The sequence below is a fragment of the Pyxicephalus adspersus genome, chromosome 4 (assembly GCF_032062135.1).
Source record: "Pyxicephalus adspersus chromosome 4, UCB_Pads_2.0, whole genome shotgun sequence".
NCBI classification, from domain to species: Eukaryota; Metazoa; Chordata; class Amphibia; order Anura; family Pyxicephalidae; genus Pyxicephalus; species Pyxicephalus adspersus.
The window spans coordinates 126,997,449-127,023,298 of record NC_092861.1 but is presented as its reverse complement, the minus strand read 5'-3'; the positions used below and the strand labels follow the sequence as shown (position 1 = coordinate 127,023,298).

The 25,850-nt window shown below is 37.2% G+C and overlaps 1 protein-coding gene and 1 long non-coding RNA gene across 2 annotated transcripts in view; one reads left to right on the top strand and one right to left on the bottom strand.

Annotated features, from left to right (window-relative positions):
* The window catches only part of DNAAF10 (dynein axonemal assembly factor 10), a 13,955-nt gene extending 7,989 nt beyond the window's left edge, over nucleotides 1-5,966 (top strand). The window contains exons 3-8 of the mRNA XM_072409580.1: nucleotides 397-527; nucleotides 1,245-1,346; nucleotides 2,536-2,651; nucleotides 2,898-3,032; nucleotides 3,915-4,012; nucleotides 5,032-5,966. Coding sequence (XP_072265681.1) covers nucleotides 397-527; nucleotides 1,245-1,346; nucleotides 2,536-2,651; nucleotides 2,898-3,032; nucleotides 3,915-4,012; nucleotides 5,032-5,239 — 790 coding nt within the window. The 3' untranslated portion in view covers nucleotides 5,240-5,966. The remainder of the gene's footprint in view (nucleotides 1-396; nucleotides 528-1,244; nucleotides 1,347-2,535; nucleotides 2,652-2,897; nucleotides 3,033-3,914; nucleotides 4,013-5,031) is intronic.
* Nucleotides 5,967-20,550: 14,584 nt separating this feature from the next.
* On the bottom strand, nucleotides 20,551-22,797 carry LOC140330142 (uncharacterized). The gene is made up of 3 exons (XR_011920642.1): nucleotides 22,669-22,797; nucleotides 22,300-22,501; nucleotides 20,551-20,851 (listed from the first exon to the last, which is right to left on the bottom strand). It is a non-coding gene; the product is annotated as an uncharacterized lncRNA (long non-coding RNA).
* Nucleotides 22,798-25,850: the final 3,053 nt, after the last annotated feature.

The window sequence follows — 25,850 nt, the reverse complement described above, 5'->3', positions numbered from 1 at the left end:
TTTTTTTTGTTTATATAAGTATAAAAGTGCTCCTATGTTGGAGGCTGGGGGATCTTTTAATAAACCTGTTGCTTTGCCTCACAAATTTCACCAGCAACAGACCATGAACTACTTAATCCAAAATGGGGGGAAAAAAAAATTTGCTTTTACATATTTATAAACACCAGTGCCAGCCATTCTCATTCAACATCTCTGCATAAAGCTGGGTGTGATTTTAGTGCTGTACTGCTCCACCTTCTGGCTGTAGCTGGTAAAACACCAAACTTTGAACAAAAGCTGCAATAATGTAACTGCTGCAATGTATACTGGACAGTTATTTTACAATTTTCATAACATTCTGCATAACAGGTTAGAAATATTATTGCTGATATTTTTTACTGTATTTTTTTGTTTTAGGGACCTGGAAGCTGCTGACACCCCAGTGTTTTCTGTGAAAGGACACAAGGAAATCATTAATTGTATTGACGGAGTTGGAGGTTTAGGCATTGGAGAAGGAGCCCCTGAAATTGTAACTGGAAGTCGTGATGGTAAGATGCCTTTCTAATAGACAAAATAATAGTTGGCCATTCAAAATAGGATTTTTGCTGGGCATATTGCCCACAGGTACCTATTACATGGTGCATTTTCTAATCACCAAATGCATTCATTAATATATTAAATATAGTTTTGAATACAACTGGTTCCTATCCCAGTCTTTAGCTACCCACAGGATAGTCAATGGCGGCCAAATGCAGTCAGTTTATTCTGACAAAGATCAATATCAGTGGATTATGTTTCTTATTACTTTAATTCTTCCACCAGGTAAGCCCAATGCTGTTGGCAACTGACCATCCACATCTATTACATATTTTCTTCAAAATGATCATTCAGAGGGTGATTGTGCTTCTATGTAGGGACATTATCTGATATCTGCAGCTGACCTTTCTATTACACATCAGTTTATAAACAGTGCAACACTATTAAAGCTAAACTCAGGGTGCAATACAATTACTTTGTTTAAAGCAGTTAAATCATCCTTTTTCTTGCTTACACACCATTATAACCAATTCTTAAATTTAATTTTGTCCTTAAAGTACTCAGAGCTTTGCAGAACTGCTTATTGTAGGACCAATAACAGGTGATCAGTGTGGGATAATTGGCTTTGTTATGACTTTGCATATGCACCTTGGGCAAAAATCTTGCACAGACATTGAGAATCATTTATAAAAAAAATTACATTTGTGTTCTATTTGGTGTAAATCCAGGTACAGTCAAAGTATGGGACACAAGGCAGAAAGACACCCCTGTTGCCAATATGGAGCCAGCTGAAGGAGAAAACAAGAGAGATTGCTGGACAGTGGCCTTTGGTACGTGAGTAAAACGTCAAGAAACCAAATGATGTCTTGATAAAACCGGAGACATTACATAACATAAAGGTGTTCAACAAACAGTATAATGTGGCTGAAATGCAGATAAGTTCCTACACAGAAGGATCCAGTTTTAAACCTTTACTGCACACAGACGCTAGATTTTCTTTTCTAGATTTTTCTAAACGAGATGTTAGATTTGTTTGTGATGTCATTGGGGAAAATCTAGCATCACCATAAATTAGCGGTATGTACCCTGACATTGCAGGGTGACCCACTGCACCAGGTGGACATAGTGATGTGCCTCCTTTCTTTGAAGCCTTGTCCTCCTCTCTTTGAAGCATGGACCTGATTCATTAAAGCTCTCCAAGGCTGGAGAGGATACACTTTCATCAGTGAAGCTGGGTGATCCAGCAAACCTGCAAATGATCTGGTCCAGGATTCAAAATATTTGCTAGCAAATAGCAAATTACTTTGAAGAAATAAGGTGCGCTGGATCACCCAGCTTCACTGGTGAAAGGGTGTCTTCACCAGCATTGGAGAACTTTAATAAAACAGGCCCCATGTCACATAGGGTTATACATTTTGGTACACAAATATTTTTGCTTAGAAGTCTGCTTTAATTTTGTGGGATTCAAATGAAATAGAGTTCATTTCAACATGTGCTTTGTGTATGCCTATACAAATGTGCTTCCTTTTCTCCTGTGCTGCTCTGATGGCCTAGAAGGCAAAGCAACTTGTACTTCCAGCTATGGGGTAGCATGTGACCTTTCCTCCATGTCATATCGCTGGTGCATGGTGATTAGTTACACTGCCGTACTGTCACATAGAAGTTGGTTGAGAGTCCTTTGAAGATGTAATCACTGGGAGATTTGCCCTCAGCTGCTGTCTATAGTGACAACGGTCTCTTCTCTCCATGTCACAGCTTTGAAAAGTATCACATACATTCTTTATGATGTTTGTTTTTTTATTGGAAACAGTGACGTCTCCTGTCTGTAGAGTAAAACTTCCATAGATCATAATGCAGGACCTAACCTGATGGTAGTAAATTTATTGATTAGCTATACTAAAAATATAACAAGCTTTTATGGCCAAAGGTTGTCTGACACATACCTGTGAGATGTACATACTTCTTACTTATCTGGTTTTCATTTTAACATCTGTATTCCTGAAATGTGTTTTATTCAAGGTAATGCTTACAATCAGGAGGAACGCATGGTATGTGCCGGATACGACAATGGAGACATTAAGCTGTTTGACTTGCGGAACATGTCGTTACGATGGGAAGCTAACATTAGAAACGGGGTATGACTAGTGTTTTTATACCTTTAAGGGGTTATTCTCCCTCAACATTATGCAATGATATCCTGATCCTGGAACAGCCAGTGTTTCTTTTACTACCAAGAACTCCCACCTCCACCATTGAGTTCCTTTAATTGTACTGTGAATCTGTCGCATTAGACTCTTTATAATTCTTTTATTCCTCCTCTTCTAGTAATTTAATCTAAATATGTGTATTTCTACTGTAATAATCTGTCTCTTTATTCTCAGGTCTGCTCTCTGGAATTTGATAGAAAAGACATCATTATGAATAAATTAGTTGCCACTTCCTTGGAAGGCAAATTTCATGTTTATGATATGAGGACCCAGCACCCTACTAAAGGGTTTGCATCAGTGACAGAGAAGGTAAAGTCATTTCATTCAAGCTTCCGGACTACAGATTTTGTAAAGGATTCATAATAGGTCTATAGGGAAAACATACATTAAGGTGGTAACTCAGCTGAAAAAAACCCTTGGCTTGCCCTATGTGGGGGAGTGTAGGAAGATCCCCTAATGGATCTTCATATTCTTTTGTTGCAACCCAAATATTGGGATACATTAGGAACACCAGGGGCAACTCATAGACCCAGAGGCTGTGGTAAACCATATATTGTATAGTTTTGAATTTGTGTTATGAAAAGGAGTTGTAATAGCTTGTCTAAAACTACTCTATACAGTACAAAAGTGGTCCCAAACGCTAGGCCCTGGACCGGTGTTTGTCCAGGGTTGGGGGCCACAAATGACAGAAGGCAGAAGCGTCAGCAGCGTTAGCACCGGTGGCCCTCCTTGTGATAGTAGGAGCGCAAACAGCGGGAGTGTGGGCGGCTCTCCTCGCACTGCTTACTCAGGAGCTGCTGGGAATGGCTATGAAAGGCTTACACTTCTCTGCCATTCCCAGCAGCTCTGTCACCTGCCAGCACACCAACTCCCTAACACTGCTCTGTAATTCTCAGCTAGTGAGCTGACAGGAGCCGGAGCTGCTGAGAATAGCAGAGTAGTGTAAGCTGTACATATACAGGGTCGTGGCAAAACTTTATTCTGTGTTACCAGGCCCTGCTATCAGAGAGGTTGGGGACCACTGCTGTACAGGACTCTGGGTCTTTTACTATGGAATCTTCATAAGAGCATTTGAAGGAAACAAACTTTGTTCAGTGATTTGGTCATTTATCATCTCCATGCTCCATACATTTATCTACAAACTTCCTTTTTCTAGGAGCAATATATTTAACTGTGTTTTGATGTTTCCAGGCACACAAATCTACCATTTGGCAAGTACGACATCTGCCACAAAATAGGGACATCTTCATGACGACAGGAGGAGCTGGGAGTCTCCATCTTTGGAAATAGTAAGAAATTTTTATCTTTCGTTCTTAGTAGTGGCTGTACATGGATCACAATAGCTTTTGTACAGATCACAAGGTTTAAAGTCATATTTTGGTAACCTATCCAAACTCTACAGAAAAATAACACCACCAGATTCTAGTCGTTTGATAGGCTACAGTCTATTTATGTGCTACTTCTAATTGTTAACCTGTCATAGATACTGGACATGCTGAGGACGCCCAAAAAAACGTCACCACAGTACACAGGGCATCTGTAGTACACCCTGCCCTTCTGTCCTGCTGCACTTTTGGTAAATTCACAGCTGTCATTTTGACAGCTGGGCGTTGCTGTGTCAATACATCATTTGTTCAGAGAGATACAAAGTGATATTACTAGTTTGTTTAATTCATCAGCAGGTCTAAGGTGTGAGTTTTAATCTTTACATGTCAATTAAACTAAACTAAGAAGCATATTTCTATTTGAACACATATTAACCCTTCCCACTAATATCACTGACTAAAGTATTGCTAAATAAACAGGCTTATATCAGAAAGGTAAAAATGCTCTAGTCCATAGGAGTTGCATGGTATGAGAAGTCAACTGGTGCATCAAAAGGCCATAATCTCATGCCAGGGATTGGACAGGTAAAGAGAGGATGTGGTATAAAACAACTTCTAATCTACATTTTAGTAAAATGTAACTGAAGCACTTTACATAAACCATGTATTTGGCTATTAATATTTGATTCACTTAAATCTCATTTTCAGATCTTTTTTATCCACATGACCCCAGAATGCACATTCTTCGCACACAAAGAAAAAAGATATAATTTCAGATATAGATTCTTTGTGTTTTTATTTGCTTATGAACTTTTTAGGCAAGGTTATGTTCAGCATTATGTGAGGATGTAAAACATGGAGAACATATAGATAGTGAGAGAACCAAAGGCACAGAAAAAACCAGCAGCCATATATATGTATACCTGTAAAATAACAATTTACAAGAATGCTTGTTCAAACTTTTTTTTTTTTTCACTTCACAGTGAATACCCAGCTCAGCGGACAAAGAAAGACCCGGATGACGTTGATATGGGTGTGGCAGGAACTGTCAGTCTCCTCCAGAATGTTACACTATCCACACAGCCCATCTCTAGTATAGATTGGAGTCCGGATAAGAAAGGACTGTGTGTTTCCACAGCGTTCGACCAGACTGTGAGAGTGCTGATAGTCACTAAGCTCAACAAGCTTTGATTTCAGACAATTAGAATTCAGTATTCTGCAGACCACCAATCTTACTGGATCATTTTCTCACCACTTCAGGAAATTCTAATGAATACCCCTGCTGGCTGCGACTACTTACCTGGTCACTCCTGCCTTTATTACCAGTTCCTTATGGTGACTGCCTAGGTTTTTCCCTGGTGGGTATACAGACTAAAGAATGGAGATGCAGACAGTTGTATGGAACTAGATCTGTAACGTGTAAAAGACCTACACCCAAAACTGTAATTTAATTTTGCTAGAAGTTACTGTTAAAATGTATTGTTCTGATAAATTTTCACTGTCTTATACCTCTGTGTCTATGCAATTCCACCTCAATATGCAATCATCTAATCTCTCATTGACAGTAGCAGTTAGTGGAGGAGACTGACAGAGGAACTTCAGAGTGTTTTTTAACAAGTGTCCTGTTTATATTTCATTTGAAGAGTGCAACAATTTTATTGTTGGGTGAAGATACCTATAATATATGCTTACTGATCCCCTAAGTGCTGTTTGGAAGGATTCTTAAACTTTTTGTCATTCGAATCACAACTACAATTTTTCAGCCTATTAACCATGCAAAAAGAGCCTATAGGTTCGGTACATAAAACTTTTCACTCCAACTCCTTAGTTTATGGTTCCTCTGATGCCTTTATTTTTAGTATACTAAATATGTATTTTCTACATTTGTTTGAATAAAAATTCCACAAACAAGACATTTCATCACTGCAATGCAAGAAAGTGATTGGTGTTTAACACCATCCTCAGCAATTTTACCCCTTTATGAAGGCAATGTCTGCTTTTTGCAGAGCTAATTTTCACTATGCTTTTATCTGGTGTTCACCAAGGCAGCTTTACAAAGACATCTAGCAATACACCATACCCAGCCATATATCTGATGTTAGGGCAACAAGCCCCTTAGTTAGAGGTATCATGCTAAAGCACATTGCTGGGTAGGAGCTTATATAGAGATCATAGGTCACCTTGCAGGTAATGTGGCTCTGGGTACATAGTAGAGTAAAGTGCAGTAAATCTTAAAGGAGAATGAGGGGATTCCTCTCTGGTAAGCATTCTCCAACCCTAAAAAGGTTTTGGGAGATAGACAACATTTCACGCATGCAACATTCTCATGGGATTCACAACAGATCTGCAGGGAATGAGTATGAAGCATATGGCAGTACTGTGTAATCCAAATTAAGTTATGTTAAAACAAATGTAATAATAAATCAAAATAATTTCCCAGTCAAAAGCAAAGTACGTTTTAAACTTGAGCCTTGAACTGACTTATGTATCATTTTATTTGTCATTTGGAGTTTTTACATTGTTGCTGACTCAGACCTCTGCAGAGAGATCACTGCTTTTATGCAAGGTGAGCAAAGGTTCTTCACAACAGCATCATGATGTCCTTACACAGCAGCATTTAGACCTAGAAAATGAGAGGGTGCACTGTTCCCATCGGCTGTGTTCCTTTACAAACTATTGATAGCCTAAATGTTAAACATATATAGGTGAAGATCACTGGCATGACCTCATCTCTAAATTACAGCCAGGGTTGAAACCTGTCCAGGCTGTATTGCTTAACTTTAACATAGTATCCTGGAAGGCACTGGACCTTGCTGTGTCCTCCTGGCAGGGGTACCAGGACCACAAGACTTGCTAAAAATAATGACAAACGGGCCACATGCATGCATGCCACGTCTTGCTTATCTGGGATTCATTTAAAATATCAACAAAAAGTTTGTAATTCATTTTTTTATCATTTTAGTGATTTTTGGTCTTCACATTCTATGTATTCTGTATTAGGCAGTAAATGGCATTGGTTACACATGTACTGTACATTACTTCCTATTGGCTGAGGAATTTTAAATCAAATGACTTGTTTTCATTTTCACAGGAATACAATGACAATCACATCTAAAGCTAGGTACACACGTGCAATAATTGACGTTATAAAACAACTAACCACAGATCAACAAATATTTATGATTATTTTGAAGGATCGTAAAGAGCACGATTCTGTACATGCTGTAATAATACAATTGTTCAAATATAACCCACTAATAATGTACACACACTAGATACAATCATTAGAACAATGCTGCAAGTGACGTGTACCGGATAAAGTGAAATTACAGAACCATCCACGATGACTGAACGACTGTACACACAATAAATAGCGAACGATTGTCGCCCAAACGGATCCACCAGGACGGTAGATTGTTTCCAGCGACATTTCTCATTCATCAGCATTGTTGGCCTGTCGTTGTTAAATTTTTTTGTTGACGATTATTCAACGATCAGTTGTCAATCGTTCGTTTCTAACGATAACTATTGCACGTGTGTACGTAGACTAAAAGCTTTAGAAATTATAAACATTATAAACAGGTTGCTATGGACAGCACACATTCTTCTCATGTTGCCACTTTTTATAAATCAATGGCTTTTGCAGGACAGCTATAGTATAACATAGGCCTCCATGGACTGCTGAAGGTCGGGCCAAGTATAAAGCAGTGCTGGTCCTGGGGCTGCATCATGGTCAGTAAAAGATGTAATAAATAGTTGTTTAAAAATCAGACATTACATCCTAATAGTTGCAGACCAGAAATACTCCCAATTTGTCTTTTTGTCTTCTAGTGTGATAAGTCTTTGTACACTATATGGCCCTCCAAGGGTTTGAGTTCAGGTGTTTCAGGGAAGGGTATTCCTAATGCTTAAATGATTGACTGTTACCTAAATATTGATAATTTTGAGAACATAAACATCATAAGCCAAACTCCGGGCTGATATAAAAGAGGGAAATAATGCAGCTCTGGAATAATTGAGATATCATAATTTTTTTTTTAAATGTAAGAAGTGCAAGTCCCTGAATTAGATCATTAGATCTAGTATTTACCTCCTGCAATTCCTGTGCAGCAGGGCTGGAATGTGAAAAGAAGACAAAGCACAAGCAAACAAGTTGTTCATATGCTGATAAAGCATGCTCAAAGGAATAGAGAGTGGATAAACAGGAATAAGCTCATCACTGTGCTGATCTTCCTCTCACTTTCTTGTTTGGGCGGGCGGGCGTTCTGCTTTAATCTACACGCACCTTGAGATAAGCCAGTCTGTTATTTTTTTTATGATGGAACACTCCAAGAAATATTTTGGAGCTCGGGGAGACCCCCTGATATAAATTTTTTACACATCTCTTTAGGTGTGTATAAGACGTAGGGTGTATGGTATGAGTTGAACCTAATGCTAATGTTGCAGTTAACCTCTATAGTATAGTAACAACATAAAAGAACGAGAAAGAGGCGTCTTTTTTGTTGCTTGTATTCAAGATACATTATATACAAAAATATCGACAGTGTAACAATTATTTAAACTGCCTTGTCCCCTACCTCCTGCACTCAAATCATCCAAGGAGGCAGGGTTTGGTTATTTCCTTGAATCTCCAGACTCTATATTCACATGTAGGTGTCATTTAACATTCAAATTAATTACACATTAATATATACTGGAAAATTTAGTGTTTATCCATTTAGCAAATTACATAGTTTAATCTTAGAGTTAAAAAAGGGAGATCCCAATTTCCCCAAAAAAGCCCCTATTATAAAAACATAGGTGCATATTCTTCTAAATTTTGTTCTGCTTTGTTGTTGACAACACCTTCATATTTTCCAAGAATAGCATTATATATGGTAACCTAATTATTATGTTGGCGCTATATAAATCCTGTTTAATAATAATAATAATAATAATAATTCAGCTATTTATTATGAATTGCTTTTACAACTGTATGTACTTCTTTTTCTTTTTTGGCCTCGTTTATGATTTTATCATGGGCTTAATTTAGTAATTTGTTTCGAACCCTGGTTAGGAAAAACTGCTATAGCCCCTTACTTGTTTGTGCCAAACATTGCATAACAACAGAGATTTGGGCACATATATATAGCAATAAATGGTCAAACTCTTTACAAATACATTTTTTATTCCGTATAATGAATAAAATAAGTTATTCATTTCCAAAATTAAAAAAAAAACGTTTTCCATTCTGTTTACCAACTCTGTTGAGACAAGTATTACCAGGCCTGGTAGAATATTTTGCATTTTTTTTCAGCAAAGTTTTCTAACTAAGCCATGATATTTCCAGGTGTCTTTTTCCCATTGCCAAAAAAATGTTCTATCAGCCATGTGACATATTGTTCTAAAGTATATTAAACGTGTTTTTACAGAGCCGCAATGGAAGAAGATTAAAGCATTATTTTATAGAATGACAAGCCAAATATCCCAGAATGCACTGCACATGGAAAACAGCACTGACTCTAACTGGCAATAAATACATATCAAATATCATTGACACACTAAGAGATTAAAGTGGGTAAATGTGTACACTTCTGGTTTGAATTTATTTAATTGATGTGTTAAAATTAACAAGAAATAATAAAACAAGTCAATAAAAGACGAATCTGTACATAAAATGAATGGAAATACAAAACATGTCAACAGATGTTAAAACACATTGATAGTTATTAATAAATGTGATCATGCCTTGAATCAAATTCAGGCTCCTGTGCTTTGCCCTCCAATCCCTCCACAGTTCTTGTCCCACTTACCTTTCTGACCTGACAGAAAAATACTCCCCCAGCTGCTCTCTCCGCTCCTCCAATGACCTACTGCTGACTTTCTGACTCATAACCTCATCACACGCACGGCTCCAAGACTTTTCTAGAGCTTTTCAACAATGCACTCGTATCCCTCTCTCACCCCCTTGGCCTGACCTTATCTAACCTCCCTCCCCAGATTTGTACTAACAGAGATCAGGGCCCATTCACCATGTCTTTACATGCCAATGACTGCACAGTACAGCCCTTTAGATTTCAATAGTTTTGTGTCCCATAAAGAAAAGAGAAGGTAGTAGAGGAGTCCTTTAGAAGTCTATAGAGCTGTACGGTAGATGAGACAAGCAAGGGGATGGCGATACAAACAAAAGATGGATTGCGGCCTGTCGTATCTTAGAAAATATCTGGAGGAGGAAGGTGGTTTTGATTATATTAAGGCAAGGAAAAGGAAGACATGAACACCACTATTTATGGAACATCCAGCTCCCTGTAACATATAGTGGTAATATGAACCAATAATTTAGGACTGCGTTCCTCTTAAAGTATTGCGGGAATTACAAATTATGGAATGATAAAAAGCCGCGGATACCCCAGAAAACATTAATATTTTCTAAGAAGTTAGGAGTTTTGGGGGCTACCTCACTTTAAATATTACCAAGCGAGTCACATTGCTTCTATAAGCTCGTTATATGCTCGATCAATGGCTCCCTTATGGGTCCAGATTGAGCAATATATATGTCACCCTATAGATGTACAAGCATTTCCTTGGATCCCTGCTAAACTTAGGCCACCAGGTATGACTTGCATTCGCAACACATGTTCTGGTGCTGGGATGGAATCAGATATTCTAGTAAATTATTGTCCCCATTCCTCCCTCTGCTTCCAATTCAAAATAACCCGACATTCATTCCAGGGTGGGGTGTCACCAGCTGCATTTAAATGGTGGTCTGATCATAATTATTCCACTGTTTATTCGTTGTTGGATAGATAGGGAGTTATAAGTTGCAACACTATCCGTGATAACCATGATGTCCCATGTAGAGAATATTTTAAGCATCTGCAGCTACCTCACTGGATTCTATCCTTAAGTCAACACAAAGATTGCTCATTACAATTGTTGGGGTTGGAGCATATCTGTTTAACCTCCTTGGCAGTTCATTTCTGTCCGGATTTATACGTTTAAACGCGGTACATTTTTTTTCAGTACAACTTACCAAAAAGCAATTCCAACTATGTTTGTATGTATTTTAGCTGCTAAGCAAGTAAGAGCCAATAGCTGGAAGAAACAACTATTGGCAATTTATGAAGTGAAACTCAGAATGGATAATATGCTGTTAACTATAAATTAATGAGTTCCCTTACAGACACACACTAGAGATTCATGCCTGTGTGGGAACCCTGGATACAATACTCTGTACCTTCTATACCACAGTTGTCTTTGACTAGCTGGTAATGTTGAATAATGGGTAAAAGTGATAATGTTTTCTGAGTTTTTGGACCTTTATTATCCTACCTGATGCTAGATGTACCATTGTCATTTTGTTAGTTTTATATTTGATGTTGTTTTCAAGTGTATGAATGTAAATGCTTTATTGATATGATTTATGGATGTTTTATAATGCATGAGCTGTACTGAATGTTTCTAATTCATGATATGAATTGGTTTATTTCAGCTTTGTAACTTTGTATATTTCTAAAATGAAAACTATTAAAAAATTATTGAAAACAATAATTTAGGCTTGCTATTGCCCAGAGGTAAAACAAAAAACACCAGACTGTAATAATATAAATGGCTTATAATTTTAATAATTGACAGAGCTGATGGAATATATGTTATATCTACACTGCTTAAAAACTTAAGGGGACACTAAAATCATATACCAGATAGCAATATCAAGTTGTAATCATTATTGATATACATTGTAAAACTCATTCAGAACAAAGTATGTAATAATGGTCAATAGGAACCAAAATCATAACCCCATGAGGGCTAGACTTAAAATCATACTAAACTCAAAATAAAAACATAAATGAAATCACAGAATGTTTAAACTTGTGAATTTTATCACACCAACTCATAATCTGGTTTAATAATGTGTACAGCCCCGACAGGCCTGTAGGCATTCCTGACAACATCTTGGAATGTTTTTTATGAAACAGCGGATTGTCTATTTATTTATCTTTTAGGCCTGAATTAAGAAATCATTTATTCCCAGAATAAACTGTGGCAATACTTAGTGGAGTCTTTATTGGATCCAAGTCTGGAGAGTATAGTCAATGGCATGAATGTCTTCATCATCCAGGAGCTGCCTACATACTCTGACCACATGAAGCTGGGCATTGTACTACACCAGGAAGAAACTAGGCCGCATTGCTCCAAAATGGGTCTGAGTAATTCATTGTGTTACGTAACAGAAGCTTGGGATACCATTAGATAGGGTATGGAAGGCTGTGTGGCCCTCCAAGGATTTACCACCTTAGACCATTCCTGATCCACTCGCAAACTAGCCTTGATGGATGATGTTGCAAGCAGCATAGTGTTCTTTCCTTCCTGACAAGAAGAGGAAGCCAGTGGTAAACCTGCATATTCTGGTGCTCCTAGGCAAGGCCAATCAAGCTGCACAGTGCCAGGCTCTGAGCACAATTCCCACTACAGTCCCAAATGCAAACTTCATGGAGTTTGTTTCTGACAGTTTGGTCAGAAATATGCACACAAGTAGTCCATTGCAGGTCATTATGTAGTGTTCCTCCTGTTCCTTCTCTCACAAAGACACAGATACTGGTGCTGCGGTGGGGTTGTTGCTCTTTTACATCCCTGCCCAGCTGTAAAGGCCCATCTGCTGGTTTCTTCTCAATGTTTTAAGACTAGGAGTGCTAGGAGACACAGCAAACCATATGGACTACCTGTGCAACCTGAGTGGACCTCATGCTACTGTACAGTACCAGTAGTGACAAGGTCACCAACAAAATGCAAAATTGATGAAAAATCACTAAGAATAAGGAGAGATAAATGTTCTGTAGTAGAACCATTCCCTCTTTGTGGGTTGGCTTGCTGTTGCTCTCCTGACCACCTGTTGCTGCTTTCATTTGCACCAAAGCAGGTGAAACTGATTCACAATCACTTACATTTCCTAAATAGACTGATTGATATCCCAGAAGTTTAAATGACTTGGTGTTGTATGTGTTGACTGAGTGTTCCCTTAATTTTTTTGAGCAGTAAGTTATTTTATATCCAGCATTTAAAACGGAAGAAATCCTGCAGGTCCTCATCATCTTCTGATTTGTTGTGGATTCCAGCATAGACTCTTTTGAGAATGTTGGTTTTAAATTTCTCTTCAAGAATGTTGGTATATTTTTCCAAGCAACCTGAAAATAGAAATTCATTATATATTAATTGCATTACAAATGTAAGGTTCCAGCTTGTAATTCTTTGTGATTTCCTAGGTTGTAAGCTCTTCGGGGCAGGGTCCTCTCCTCCCCCTGTATCACTGTCTGTATTAGTCTGTCATTTTCAACCCCTATTTAATGTCCAGCACTGCGTAATATGTTGGCGGTATATAAACCCTGTTTATTAATAATAATAATAATAATAATAATATTAATCTAGCAACTCTTTTTTGAAAAGAAGGGCTCTTTGGTACTTAAAGCAGACTCAAGCATGCACCGAAGGGGCTTTCCCTGCAATGTGAAATGGGATTGGCACTTTTTTTTTTAGATTATCAGGGGGAAACGTTACTCAATCTCGTGCCTGTGCAGTGCAAGATAGATAAACATAGGATAAACCCAGAAGAAGACTTCAGAAGGTGGTGGCGCCAGTTTTTCTTCCTCTCGATCGAATGGAATCTGACTGTGGAAAGATCAAGGGCTCTGTGCAAATAAAGATGAGTGTAATTTTTTTCTGCTTTAAGTTGCTACATGTAAATGTAAATGTAGCAAGTAGCCCCAATATGTCCCCCCTCCCAAAAAAAAACCCAAAAAAAACCACACACACTGCATGACTCTGGTAATGGGATCTCTGTCGATGGGAAGGATCAACCAACCTGAACTCATTACCATCAAAAAAGATCAACTGACCAGATCACTATGCTTATGATCACAAAACAGAAAAAGATTTCTATGTGAACAATAAGCATTTTAGCTGATCTGTTACTCCACCCCAATATCAGTATCGAGCATTTATTATTTTAATTGAAAGGATGCATATGTATGATTTGGTGACTTTTGTCTAAAGACCAGCAGAGCATTGCTTAAATGTTTCTGGTTTATTTGTAAGAAGAGGTATTGGGGGAAGAAAGGGCAGCAAAGACTGCCTAATATTTCTTTCTACATTCCAAAAACAAGCGAGTAAGTTAATTGTCTTCCCCCCAAAATTTACCTTAGTCTGTGTAATGACTAGTGTTGGTCGAATAGCTCACTATTCGATTCGGCAGCTATTCGGCCGAATATAGCAAAAAAATTCGGGTGGTCGAACATCGAATTCGAACACCATTAAAGTCAATGGGAGGAAAATTCGGGTTTGTTTCAGCACTGTGTAGAGCTTGCAAGTAAAAGAAATAGACCTCGTAGAGATCTGTACATACTAAAGTACTAGGATTTTTTTAAATTGCATTTTCTATTGTATACCATTAGCAGTACACATCAATAAATAACACAGCCTCCAGTGCAAATAATAATAATTATATTAGGCTTTAACACACGGTCCTTTTGCATTTTAGATGGAATTAGTCCGATCAATAAACATCTGCGTAGTGCAAGTATGATATAAATTTGTGAATAATTAAACAGCTTTCAGACGTCTTTCCACCATATGCCGTACTCCTTTGTCCTCGATACACTCGCTATTTTTCAGATGCTGTTTACATTAGCCTAGTTTCCATGGTGAATATAGAAAGGGAAAAAAGAGTGAAGGATTTAAGCTATTCATTCAGAAGACAATAGCGGGAGGATTATTTCATATAAATATTAATATTTCAATTTAGAGGTTTCAGAATTGTATATCACACGTTTCCCTGACTAAGAATAAAATGTTGCACTTTATAATTACCATAAATTATATTGAAGATTGGTAAATCTGCCCGTTATGTATTGTTGGTTTTTGGAAGGTTTTGAAACGTGTTTGTGCGATTTGCTGATTAGAAACTAAACAAATTTAACAAAATGGTATAATTAAAGGAGTATGGGGTGGTGTTGCTTTACAAAAAGATCAAATGTATTTGAAAGTTCACCAAAAACAGAATGTGTGTGCTCTAATGACTTTGTCTTAAAGAGATACCATCGACAAATAAATCATTTTAACAAATACCTTCCCAAAAATATGTTAGATTAACATATTTCATGCATGTAATTTGTCTGTAAAAGCCTTCACTGTGTAGATCAGTGTTTCTTTATCTTTTTTTACATAGAGGAACCCTTGAAATAACTTTCGGGTCTTAGGTAACACACCGCACAGATGTATACAAGTCCCTTAAGAAACATTTTTACTCTATTTGAATCTGTTCTACCTACCACAAGATGCCTGCTGTAGGTTTATTAGTCAGGAGATTTTTGAACCCTTTCTTGCAGTTTAACTTTTTTATTGGCACCTTTCCTTTGTTTATGGCTAAACTCCAATATCTATCTACCTAATTTAGCACACCTCAAGCGTACCCCAAAGAAATCTATGTTTACTAAAAAAAAAGAATAATTGTGTTTGGGTAGTCTTGGTGTTTGCTTGAATAAGCCTCATTGAACCTGTTAATATTAGAGACTTTTGTCTTACCTATTCCCATCACTTTTCCGTAAGAAATCATGTTGATAGGTAGACGTGGATCATCATACTTCTCACACTTCATAAGCAAACGTACAATTTCTCCAGGAATAAAAGCATCGTCAAATGACTGCCCTTTCACTGGATTTTGGGGATATTGGCAGTAAACCTCCACAGCGCCTAGAGGATCATCTTTTACCAGAAGTTCAGCTAGCTCTATATAAGCGTCATGGACCTGGAGGACAGCAACAACTGATTAGAGATCCAGCTATACAAAAATTAGGTCTCCTTTGTAGGCTAATAAAGAAAACACTTAAAACATCCATGGCAAATGAGTGCTGAAATATTCAAATATTCAATAAGATACAGTGCCTTCAATAAGCATTTACTGCCCTTTAGCCATTTTTTTAGTGTTACCATCTAAAATTAAAATAGTTTAATTAGAATTTTGTCCATTTGAGTTACATAGCACATGTAACACTTTGAAGATCCAAACTGATTGTTCTTAATAAGACACAAAACGTAATGAGTCAGTAATAGGCCGAATTGCAGCTGCAATTACAGCCTTTTGGGTGACTCTTTAACAGCTTTGAAAATTTCTTACCCATTCTTCTTTATTAAGCTTTTTTTATTTGAAATGGATTGTTAGGCTACGTACACAAGTGCAATAATTACTGATGGAAAATGATCGATTATCGACAAATTCACGATTATTTTGATACGATCATATAGTGCACGATTCTGTACATGCTGTAACGATACTATCGTTCGTCATTGTTGGCCTGTCGTTGTTCACTTTTTTGTTAACAATTATCGGACAATCGATCTTTAGTTGTTTGTTTCCAACGATAATTATTGCACGTGTGTACATAGCCTTAGTGAACAGCAATTAAGTATTGCCATTGATTCACAAGTTGATTGAACCGTGCAATTCACAGACCATTCAGGCTCTTGGTTTTAACCTACTTAGTAAAGCTCTGACTCTGTGTATCTCTGAAACTAAACAATCTGTTTTTAGTCCCTTCAGACTCAAAAACATTTTTTTATGTTTGTCTTGTCTCCCACATACTTAAGAAACTGAAAATTGAGTTTAGTATGTTTTTCTTTTAGCAATGGCTTTTTCATACGTTTCCATAAGGTTAAACTTTGTGGAACTGAATCTCTCCATGGTCAGAATCTCTCATCTTGTCTGTGAATCTCTGCAGCTACTTCAGAACCACTTGGTTGCTTATCTAACTAATGTCCCCCTTGCATGATCACTGCTCATCCAGGCAGAGCTGGAGTGTTGTCATACAGTTTTTTCTTATCCATAATGGTTTAAAGCTGCTATGGGAAATGGTAAAGCAGAAAATTTGTGCCCAGGCAGGTCTTTACTGCAAAAAGGGACACACACAGTTCAACGTAGGAAGCTGGGATACCTGGCACAACCTAGCTCCCCCTGCTGCTTTAAAAAGCTGTAAAATTATTTCAGTTCAGTATTTTGTTTTTTTAGTATATACGGTACATTTGTATAGATCACACAATCCTAAAAAATGTATTTTAATTTCTAGTGGTAATGTTTTGTAACACTACAAAAGTAAAATTGCAAAGAGGGATGTAAACGTATTGGGACAAAGTATGTGCTTATTTATTTTGTATCTTATTCCTCTTTCTTTCAAATCAACATTATCACAAATAAGGATAAGGGCAGCTTAGTTAATGAAATTGTCTAGTACAGGGTAGAAAAAACAAAAAACAGGACACCATTGCCATACCTCTGGCGCCATTTTGATAACATCCCGATAAAGATCTGATGCATTGGCTGAGGTTTCCTTACTACGAGACAAAGCACGAGCCAAGCCAAGGCGATGCAGGAATGAACTGTGGTTAATAGACTCCTCTGCAATACAGATAATAGAAAAAGAGTTGTATGTTAAGTTATAATTTGTTTTTTTATTTTAATTTTTGCTGGGTTATATTTTTTCACTGGAGTTCTGCTTTAAGTACCCCCAGCCCCGCCCTGTGGTATTTTCCTTATGTTCTCGAGATTACTCTCAAAAGTCATAAGCCTGCCCTATTCTGAATTTCCTGAATACAAAATAGGCTTTTTAATCGTATTCCTCTACTTCATCCAAACAAAGTTAAGGAAACCCAAATGTTAGCAATCACTAAAAAGGTTGACATAAGCTAAGGCAAAAGTATTTAAAAATAACTAGTAACTGTGGAATTGCTGTGGCTTTACCATGTCATTTAATTGACTTGAATTGGACTGAACAATGATTTGTATCCAAAGTGCAAAATGCATGACTTTTGTAGGTGTAGTCTTCTGTCTGGGTGTAGACAAACTTTAAAATGTTCACTGCCAGGCCCTATTTCATATGTACTCTGCAATCTCAATTAGCATATGGAATGTTAGAAAGTTTAACCAAATGGGATAAGTGAAGTGCAACTCCACTGCAAGGAACAGGGTGAAAAAAAAGCTAAGCAATACAGTATAAGATACAAGATACTGGAAGCCTTTGCGTTTTACCTCTCTCCAATTTTTTAGTTTGCAGGACCGCTGATCCTGTATTGTGTGTGATTATGTCAGAGGGTCTGAGACTGACCAAGTAATAAAGAGAATTGACTTCAGTAGACCTTTCCTGTAGCTAGTAGGAAGCCCACAGGAGTAAGAGACAAGTATAAGCTAAGTATATTTGTTTTTTATGTCCCTTCCTGAAAAAACAGCCCCCCCCCCCTGCAAAGTTTATCTTTTATGTGGACTACTGTGTTTAGTATTTCCAGTAAGAGCCTATTGTTAGTGTTTAAGGGCATACATATTCTTTTCAATGACTGTTTAGAACTACATCTAAAATATATCAAAATGTTGCAAATGAATGTATGATTCTGTGTTAATATTGGAAACACTCTGTTTCTGTATATAGTTTGTAATTACATATGTACAGGAAGCAGCCATATTTATTCATTACATATGGTGGCCTTCTTCCAGTCATGCAGTGTTACATTTTAGTTTTGTTTTACTGCTTCTTTGGAGCTATCAGACTCTGACAGTGAAATCCCTGTGTGACTGCTATCTTATCTCAGTAGTTATTAAGATGTTATTGGGAGACACTGCAAAGGCTAGACTACCCAACCTCTACATATGAATCCACAAATGTCAACTTTTATTACAGTAACCATATGTGTTCATACCTTGCATATAAAAATGCAAAAGTCAAGTCATATCATAAATAACAAGTGTGTGCTCACTCAAAATGCACTATATTTTCTCTTTAAAGATTTTTATTTGTGTTATCAAAAAGGATTACCTTGAACTTGGCAGGGTTTATCTTTGCTTACAGTTTTTTCAGATAAAGGATCTGCAGCTTTCATTGCTGTAGCTGCATTGACATTGTGTGCTTGTGGTTTAGTGGAGGTTGCTGTGGCTGGTTTAGACAATACAGGTGCACCGCGCCCTCTGCTGGGACATAAGATTATTGTACAGAAATGTATTAGTCTGCACTTACATTTGATGAAATGCTTTATTTATATAAAACAACCATAAAAAATGCTGTTATTTTATACCTCTTGCTGTAATACTTTTCAAGTCACAAACCCAGGAAAAGTATGCTGTGTGGATAAGAATAGAAAATTAATATTTACCTGCATACTTGTACATGGTCTGTGACCCAAGTAGTAAAGGAGGAGGATCAGGATGATAACTATTTCAGAAACAGACCAGCGTTTAGTTAATGGGTCTGATTTATTAAAGCTCTCCAAGGCTGGAGAGGATACACTTTCATTGGCTAACCTAGGTGATCCAGCAAACCTGGAATGGATTTCTTAAAGTTGTAGTCCTGGAACAGATCTATTCCAGGTTTTTTTGGGTCACCCATATTCACTGATGAAAGAGTATCCTCTCCTGTCTTGGGGAGCTTTAATAAATCAGGCTCAATGTGTCCCCACTACCAGGTGTATTCACTAAAACATAGACTAATATAAAACAGCCATATTTAATGTACAGCGCTGCGTAATATGTTGGCGCTATATAAATCCTGTTTAATAATAACAGCCCAAACCAAATCATTTTAATAGTGACAAAAAATAGGTTACAACAATCTACATTACTTTGTGCGTTGGATCAGCGATCACCAACCAGTGGTTCGTGGGAACATTTTGGTGGTCCACAGAAAAATTTTGGACATAATTTGCAATTTTTATGTTTTATTAATAATAAAACAAAAATAATATTTTATAAAATTCTTATATTCTGAATGACAATTGTGGCCTTTATATTGCACTAAATTCACAAACTGTACTAGAGACAGAAAAACAAGGGAGGCGCAGTGTGACGTCACTGTAGTAGTTACGTAGTTTGAGGCAACCGTTGCTGAGCCGTACACTTCAGTATTGTTTCCACCATTACAACAGTCACCCCGCTCCGCGAATACCGATTCTCATCCCATTGTTTTATTTTGTTTTTTTCTCAGATGCTCTTTTAGGTAAGTATGACCTTAGCTGTGTGTTTTCTTTAACTGTTATATTTAATGACATCTAATAGTTTGACTTTGATAACTATCATTTCTTTTTTGGTCTTAGATTGGAATGAAATAAAGCCATAAAGAGTGAGAAAAAGCAAACAAAGATTTTGCATTTCCTTAGTAATACCAAACATAATGCAACTAATGATAATAGTAACAATAGTAATACTTCACTTAACCGTGAGCTGATCAGTGAATCAGAGCCTGCATAGTCCTCATCCGGCACCATTAGGAAGATCATTGTTTTACAAATGTATTTATCTTTTTTGAAAAAATTTAGATTAATTGTCCACGGAATTTAAAATTATGAATTTAGTGGTTTGTGACCACTGTTTTGGATTGGCTCTTTAAGCTGTGTTTCACAATACAGTATATCTTTCTAATACCCACTGCATATATGAGTATATCTCGTCATTATAAATGAAGACATGAGTTTTATTGAATATTACATACCTGGCAATGCTAGTGGGCCCCGATTTATTATTGCCTCCTCCAGCTGTGTCTGTTTTCATGCTGCTTCCTTTAGGTGTCCCTGTTTTAGCGTTGCCTCCTCCTTGTGTGTTTGCACCTCCTCTTTTAGAAGGACCAAGTCTACCTGTTGTATTTGCTCCTCTGGACACTGGAGCTGCTCCCCTTCCCTTTGTAGTGCATCTTGTGGGTGCAGTAGAGGAGGTTGCAGGTTTATCAGAATTAACATGGTTCAGCTGCTTTTGTTTTTTTATTTCTTCAATAGTCTTCCGTTCCTGCCACCACTTTTGAGCTGCAACACATGCAAATAAAAACATTTAAACTTTTTTTTTTCCGGAGTCAAAAGTGTACATGATCACAGAGCAGCCTATTAAAAATATGAACCATGAAAATTGAATTACAGGAAGTCATCCTAATCACCACTACCAATTTCAAATCATATTCTAAAACAAACCTGACTCAACACAATGCAACTCTGTAACCACCAAAAAGACTGCCCTGGAAAACCTAAAAGAAAATGAGGACATTTTCAAATGCAGATAAAGGGGAATCCTAGTAATCCACTATAAAGAAGCACAAGGCAAATGCCTACTTTCAAAACAAATCATTTCTAATAAATATTTTTCTAACATTTACCAAAGAGCTACAAAAGCAAAAATCCTCCACAAATTCTAAATTGGGAATACATTTCCTAATGCCCATCTTCTTCCTTTACACATACGTCATAAAGAATTTACGTACACACATACAATAATTGTTGTTGGAAACAAAGGATTAACGACCGATCAGCTAATAATTGTTAACAAAAAAAAAAGTGCACGACGACAGGCCAACAATGCCGATGAACGAGGAAAGTAGCTGGAAACAAATGACTGTCGCGGCAGATCTGATTGGGCGATGATCGTTTGCTATCCATTGTGTTTACGGTCGTTCAGTGATCGTGGATTGTTCTGCGGTACACTTTCTCCAGTACACGTCATTTCCTGCACTGTTCAAGCGATCGTATCTAGTGTGTGTACATTATTGGTGGATTATATATAATGGTATAAGTGGTTCTAATAATTGTGAATAATCGTTGATCGGTCGTTAATCGTTCGTTTTCTAACGATAATTATTGAACGTGTGTACCTAACCTAAATAGAGATTGCAAATGACAGACAGATACAAACAATGACACAAGAAGTGGAGAGAACCCTGTCCAGAGGAGCTTACAATCTAAGAGATAAGGCAGTATGTATATCATTTTTAGATATTTTTTATATATAAAACGCCAGTTAGGACCCAAAAATATGCTGGCCTATGAACACCTGAGCAATAAAACAGACCAACCTTTCTCTAAAGAACCCTTTCTAAACCTGTTAACATGAAGGATCCCTTGAAATACCCTTCCTGTTTCAGGGAACCCTTGCCAATAATAACTACCGTATATCTACAGCTCACAGTGTAATAGTGTGATGGTTATTGGAAAAACTGCCCATTACCTTTGTGGTCAGTGGGAGCAACCCTTACAGGTAGCTAAAAAGTTAATTGGTGTCAGCAGTTACTAATATTAAAGTCAGAAATGGCTTCTTGTATAGGGAGTCCCTAAAACCTGTAATGGAATCCCCAGCTAGGAAAGGCTGCTCTAGATTTTTATATCTGACCCTCTCACATTGCCATTATCTTTTTCACTAACATTTGGTTTTGTAAAAACAATATGAAGGTTAGGTACACCTATTGTATTAGTCATGGTAGTCTTACATGTTAGTTCTGCTGGCGGCTCTCCTTTGGTTGACATATTTTCTAGATTAATACTGGCTTGAAAGCTAAGTTTGGCATTCTGAAGAACCTGCTGTGCTTCCTCTGAAGACGGCATGTCATCATATTGGGCGAGCTGAGCAGCACCTAGTAAATACAAGGCCGAGCTGCTGCAAGGAGAGCAAATTACCCCAAGCTGGCAGACCTTAAAGGAAACAAAAAAAATGCTAAAAAGCAAGTTAAACATTTGTACTATTCCAAATAATTTTTAAAATAAGTGTAGAATTAGGATCAATTATAATATATTTATACATAGCTACAGGGCAATGTCTAGATATATCATAATACATATATTTTTATACGCCCATTTACCTTTTCCTGCACGTCTAAAAGCTTCTTAGAATGTGGAATAGAGGTCAGACGTATTAAAGCAGACAGCGCTTGACATCTTTTCCTAATCCAAGCTTCGTTCTTAGGGGATTTTTCAACCAGCAGCTCAAGAAGACCAAAGCTTGCTTCTAGCAGAGCCCATTCTAACTGCTGTATGACCATACCTCGATGTGGACATTGACAGATGGCCTTGGCAGACCAATCTGCAACCCTATGAAATAACATTATATGAAAACAGCAGTAGCAAACAAACATATTTGACAAAAAACAAACATATATATAAAATCTATGTAAAGTCAAAGGGTCTGATTTAATAAAGCTCTCCAAGGCTGGAGATGATACACTTTCATCAGTGACCCAGGGTGATCCAGCAAACCTGGAATGGATCTTGTCCAGGATTGAAATATATTCCAGGTTTGCTGGATCACGTAGGTTCACTGATGAAATTGTAATCTCTCAAGCCTTGGGGAATTTTCATAAATCAGGCCCAAGGTGTAGACAAATTAAAAGAAGTGCTATTCCATGTTCCAGGAAGTGTACAGGTTTCCCACCCCATTTGATCTCATGTATATTTCTAGTGTATAATGAATCCATCATTTTATTGGGCTTAAAGGGAGGCAAAAAAGAGTGGGCAAGCTAAAAACACTACATAAAACAGACAAACAGACAGAGGTTTGGGTGAAGCATCAAGCAAGGACTGCAGACTGCTGTAGGGAATTACTAGGCACAGAGAGATACTGGGCCTGATTAAAATAGCTCTTCAAGGCTAGAGAAGATACACTTTTATCAGTGAAGCTGGGTGATCCAGCAAACCTGGAATGGATCTGGTCTAGCATTAAAAACATTTGCTAACAAACAGGAAGTTACTTTTAAGAAATCCATTCTAGGTTTGTTGAATAACCCAGCTTCGCTGTGAAAAGTGTATCCTCTCCAGCCTTAGAGAGCTTTAATAAATCAGGCCCACTGATTGAAATAAGGCAATTTTGGTACATTGACACATGATATATTCTTCCATTATTTTCCTCCATTATTTTCTTCCATTTCTTGTAACCTCAGTTATTTCCTCCATTATGACGTGCTGAGGCAGTTGGGGAAATGCAGACAAAATAAAGAAGATTGGTACAGGTAAAAGCTTCAAAAAGTGTGTAAACCTTTCAGAAATTAATCAAGGACCCTTATATTATTAACAGCCTTACAATGTATTATTTTCTTTAATCCTGTTTTAAAGAACCAAGACCAAAAACCTTTAAAAAAACAAAAAGTTAATTGCAAAGTTTATTACACCCTAGAAACCAATTGACAATTACTGTCCATTGGTCTCCCAACAATAAGCTGCACAAAGCTGAACTTTCTTGCCAGGGTGCTGTATATAATTGCTGTATGCATGCTAGGATTTAAAAAACACTTTTTGCTGGGTGAGAAACACATGACCTTACATGAATACATTTTTTATAGCTACATTGTTAAGAATATGTTTGTAAGACCATATGCAGGCGTATTTAAAGTGGCTTTTATTGAATAAAACTGCAAAGAACAATTTCTGTATCCTTAAATGCCCCTTCCAGCTTCCTTTTGTAGCTCTCCCTGGTACTTGTCAGCCAGCACAGGTGTCAGTAAATTCACTTCTTGCCCGTTGAAGACATATTTATTCTATAAACATTTCTCGTCAATGTTTGCATGCAGAGGATTCTGCAGTTCTTCACTACACACGTCACAGTCAATAAATCAAAGTAAACCTAATGTGAGTTGTCTAGATCATGAAAAATAAAATGAGTAAAGAAGTATGAAAATAAATTTAGAAATGTAAATTTTACTTTTAAATACATACTAATGGACCAGTATACACAAGGCAGGGCAAAGAGAAGTTATGATGTGAAAAGTGAAGTATCACATGGAAAACAATTACATTAAAGTGAACCAAAGGCCAAACAATGCACATTACACTGTTTACATACTCTTGGCAAGCAATATAGGAGATTTGAAACAAATCATCCCCAACATCTCTAACTGCTGTTAGCGTGAACTTATTTATTCTCAATGATCTTCAAAGATCCCAACAAGGGGCCTCATTTATTAAAGCTCTCCAAGGCTGGAGCGTATACACTTTTATCAGTGAAGCTGGGTGATCCAGCAAACCTGGAATGGGTTTCTCAAAAGTCATTTGCTATTTGTTAGCAAATTTTTTCAATTCTGGACCAGATCCATTCTAGGTTTTCTGGATCACCCAGCTTTACTAATGAAAATGTATCTTCTCCAACCTTACAGAGCTTTAATAAATCAGGCCCAATGAGTTAGACTTTCCCTTTCCACTATACATTAGGCACACATTCATTATGTTAGTCCCACTTACTGTAGGTACTGTTTATGACAGCATATTCCAACCTTTTTACCACAGATAAATTTTTCAAGGTCCTGGGGAACCCATGCTAAAACCAATTCATTGGGTATCAGTGGGACACATATGTCTTACATTAGTGGTCAGCTGGAGGATTGTCTGCTTTACAGTGGTGATCTGAATGCTACCCGTATAGACAGCTATAATGAACTCCATTCAAATAGTTTCTAACAACTTTGAAACATCTGCTATGTGTGTTTTTACAGGCTGGAAGGTGTTGTCAATGCCTGTGTATAATCTGAAACCTAATTTCCCCACAATACTTAAGGATAAACAGATAAATATGTGTTTTATTTCTTTTGTAGAACATGTGATGGATTTATTGTGCATTATCTAGGCACCAATTTATTGTAATGGCTTTAGATAAGTAAAACATAATCTACTATAGATTGGATTTACTAAACAATCATGACCATTATACAAAACAAATACATTTAAAGAAAAATCCAGATTTTACTTTGTTAGCAAGGGTCTGACCTAAATCTAAGCCCACCCACCTATTACCTCCTGTACCATGGGAGCACATTAATGACAAGAACAACGAAGGTAATAGACCTGCAGCTTCTTAAAGCATAGAAACAGTAACTATGCTTGCTTGTAGCGTTTTTCCTTTGCATGATGTATTTTTTATGTGCTTTTGTATTTTTTCGTATTTCTTTAACAAACATCAGAACATTTAGGCAACATACACACGTGCAGTAATTGTCATTGGAAAGGATCTTTTACAATCCTTTTTAACGACAAATGACTGCATGATGCATGAATGAGC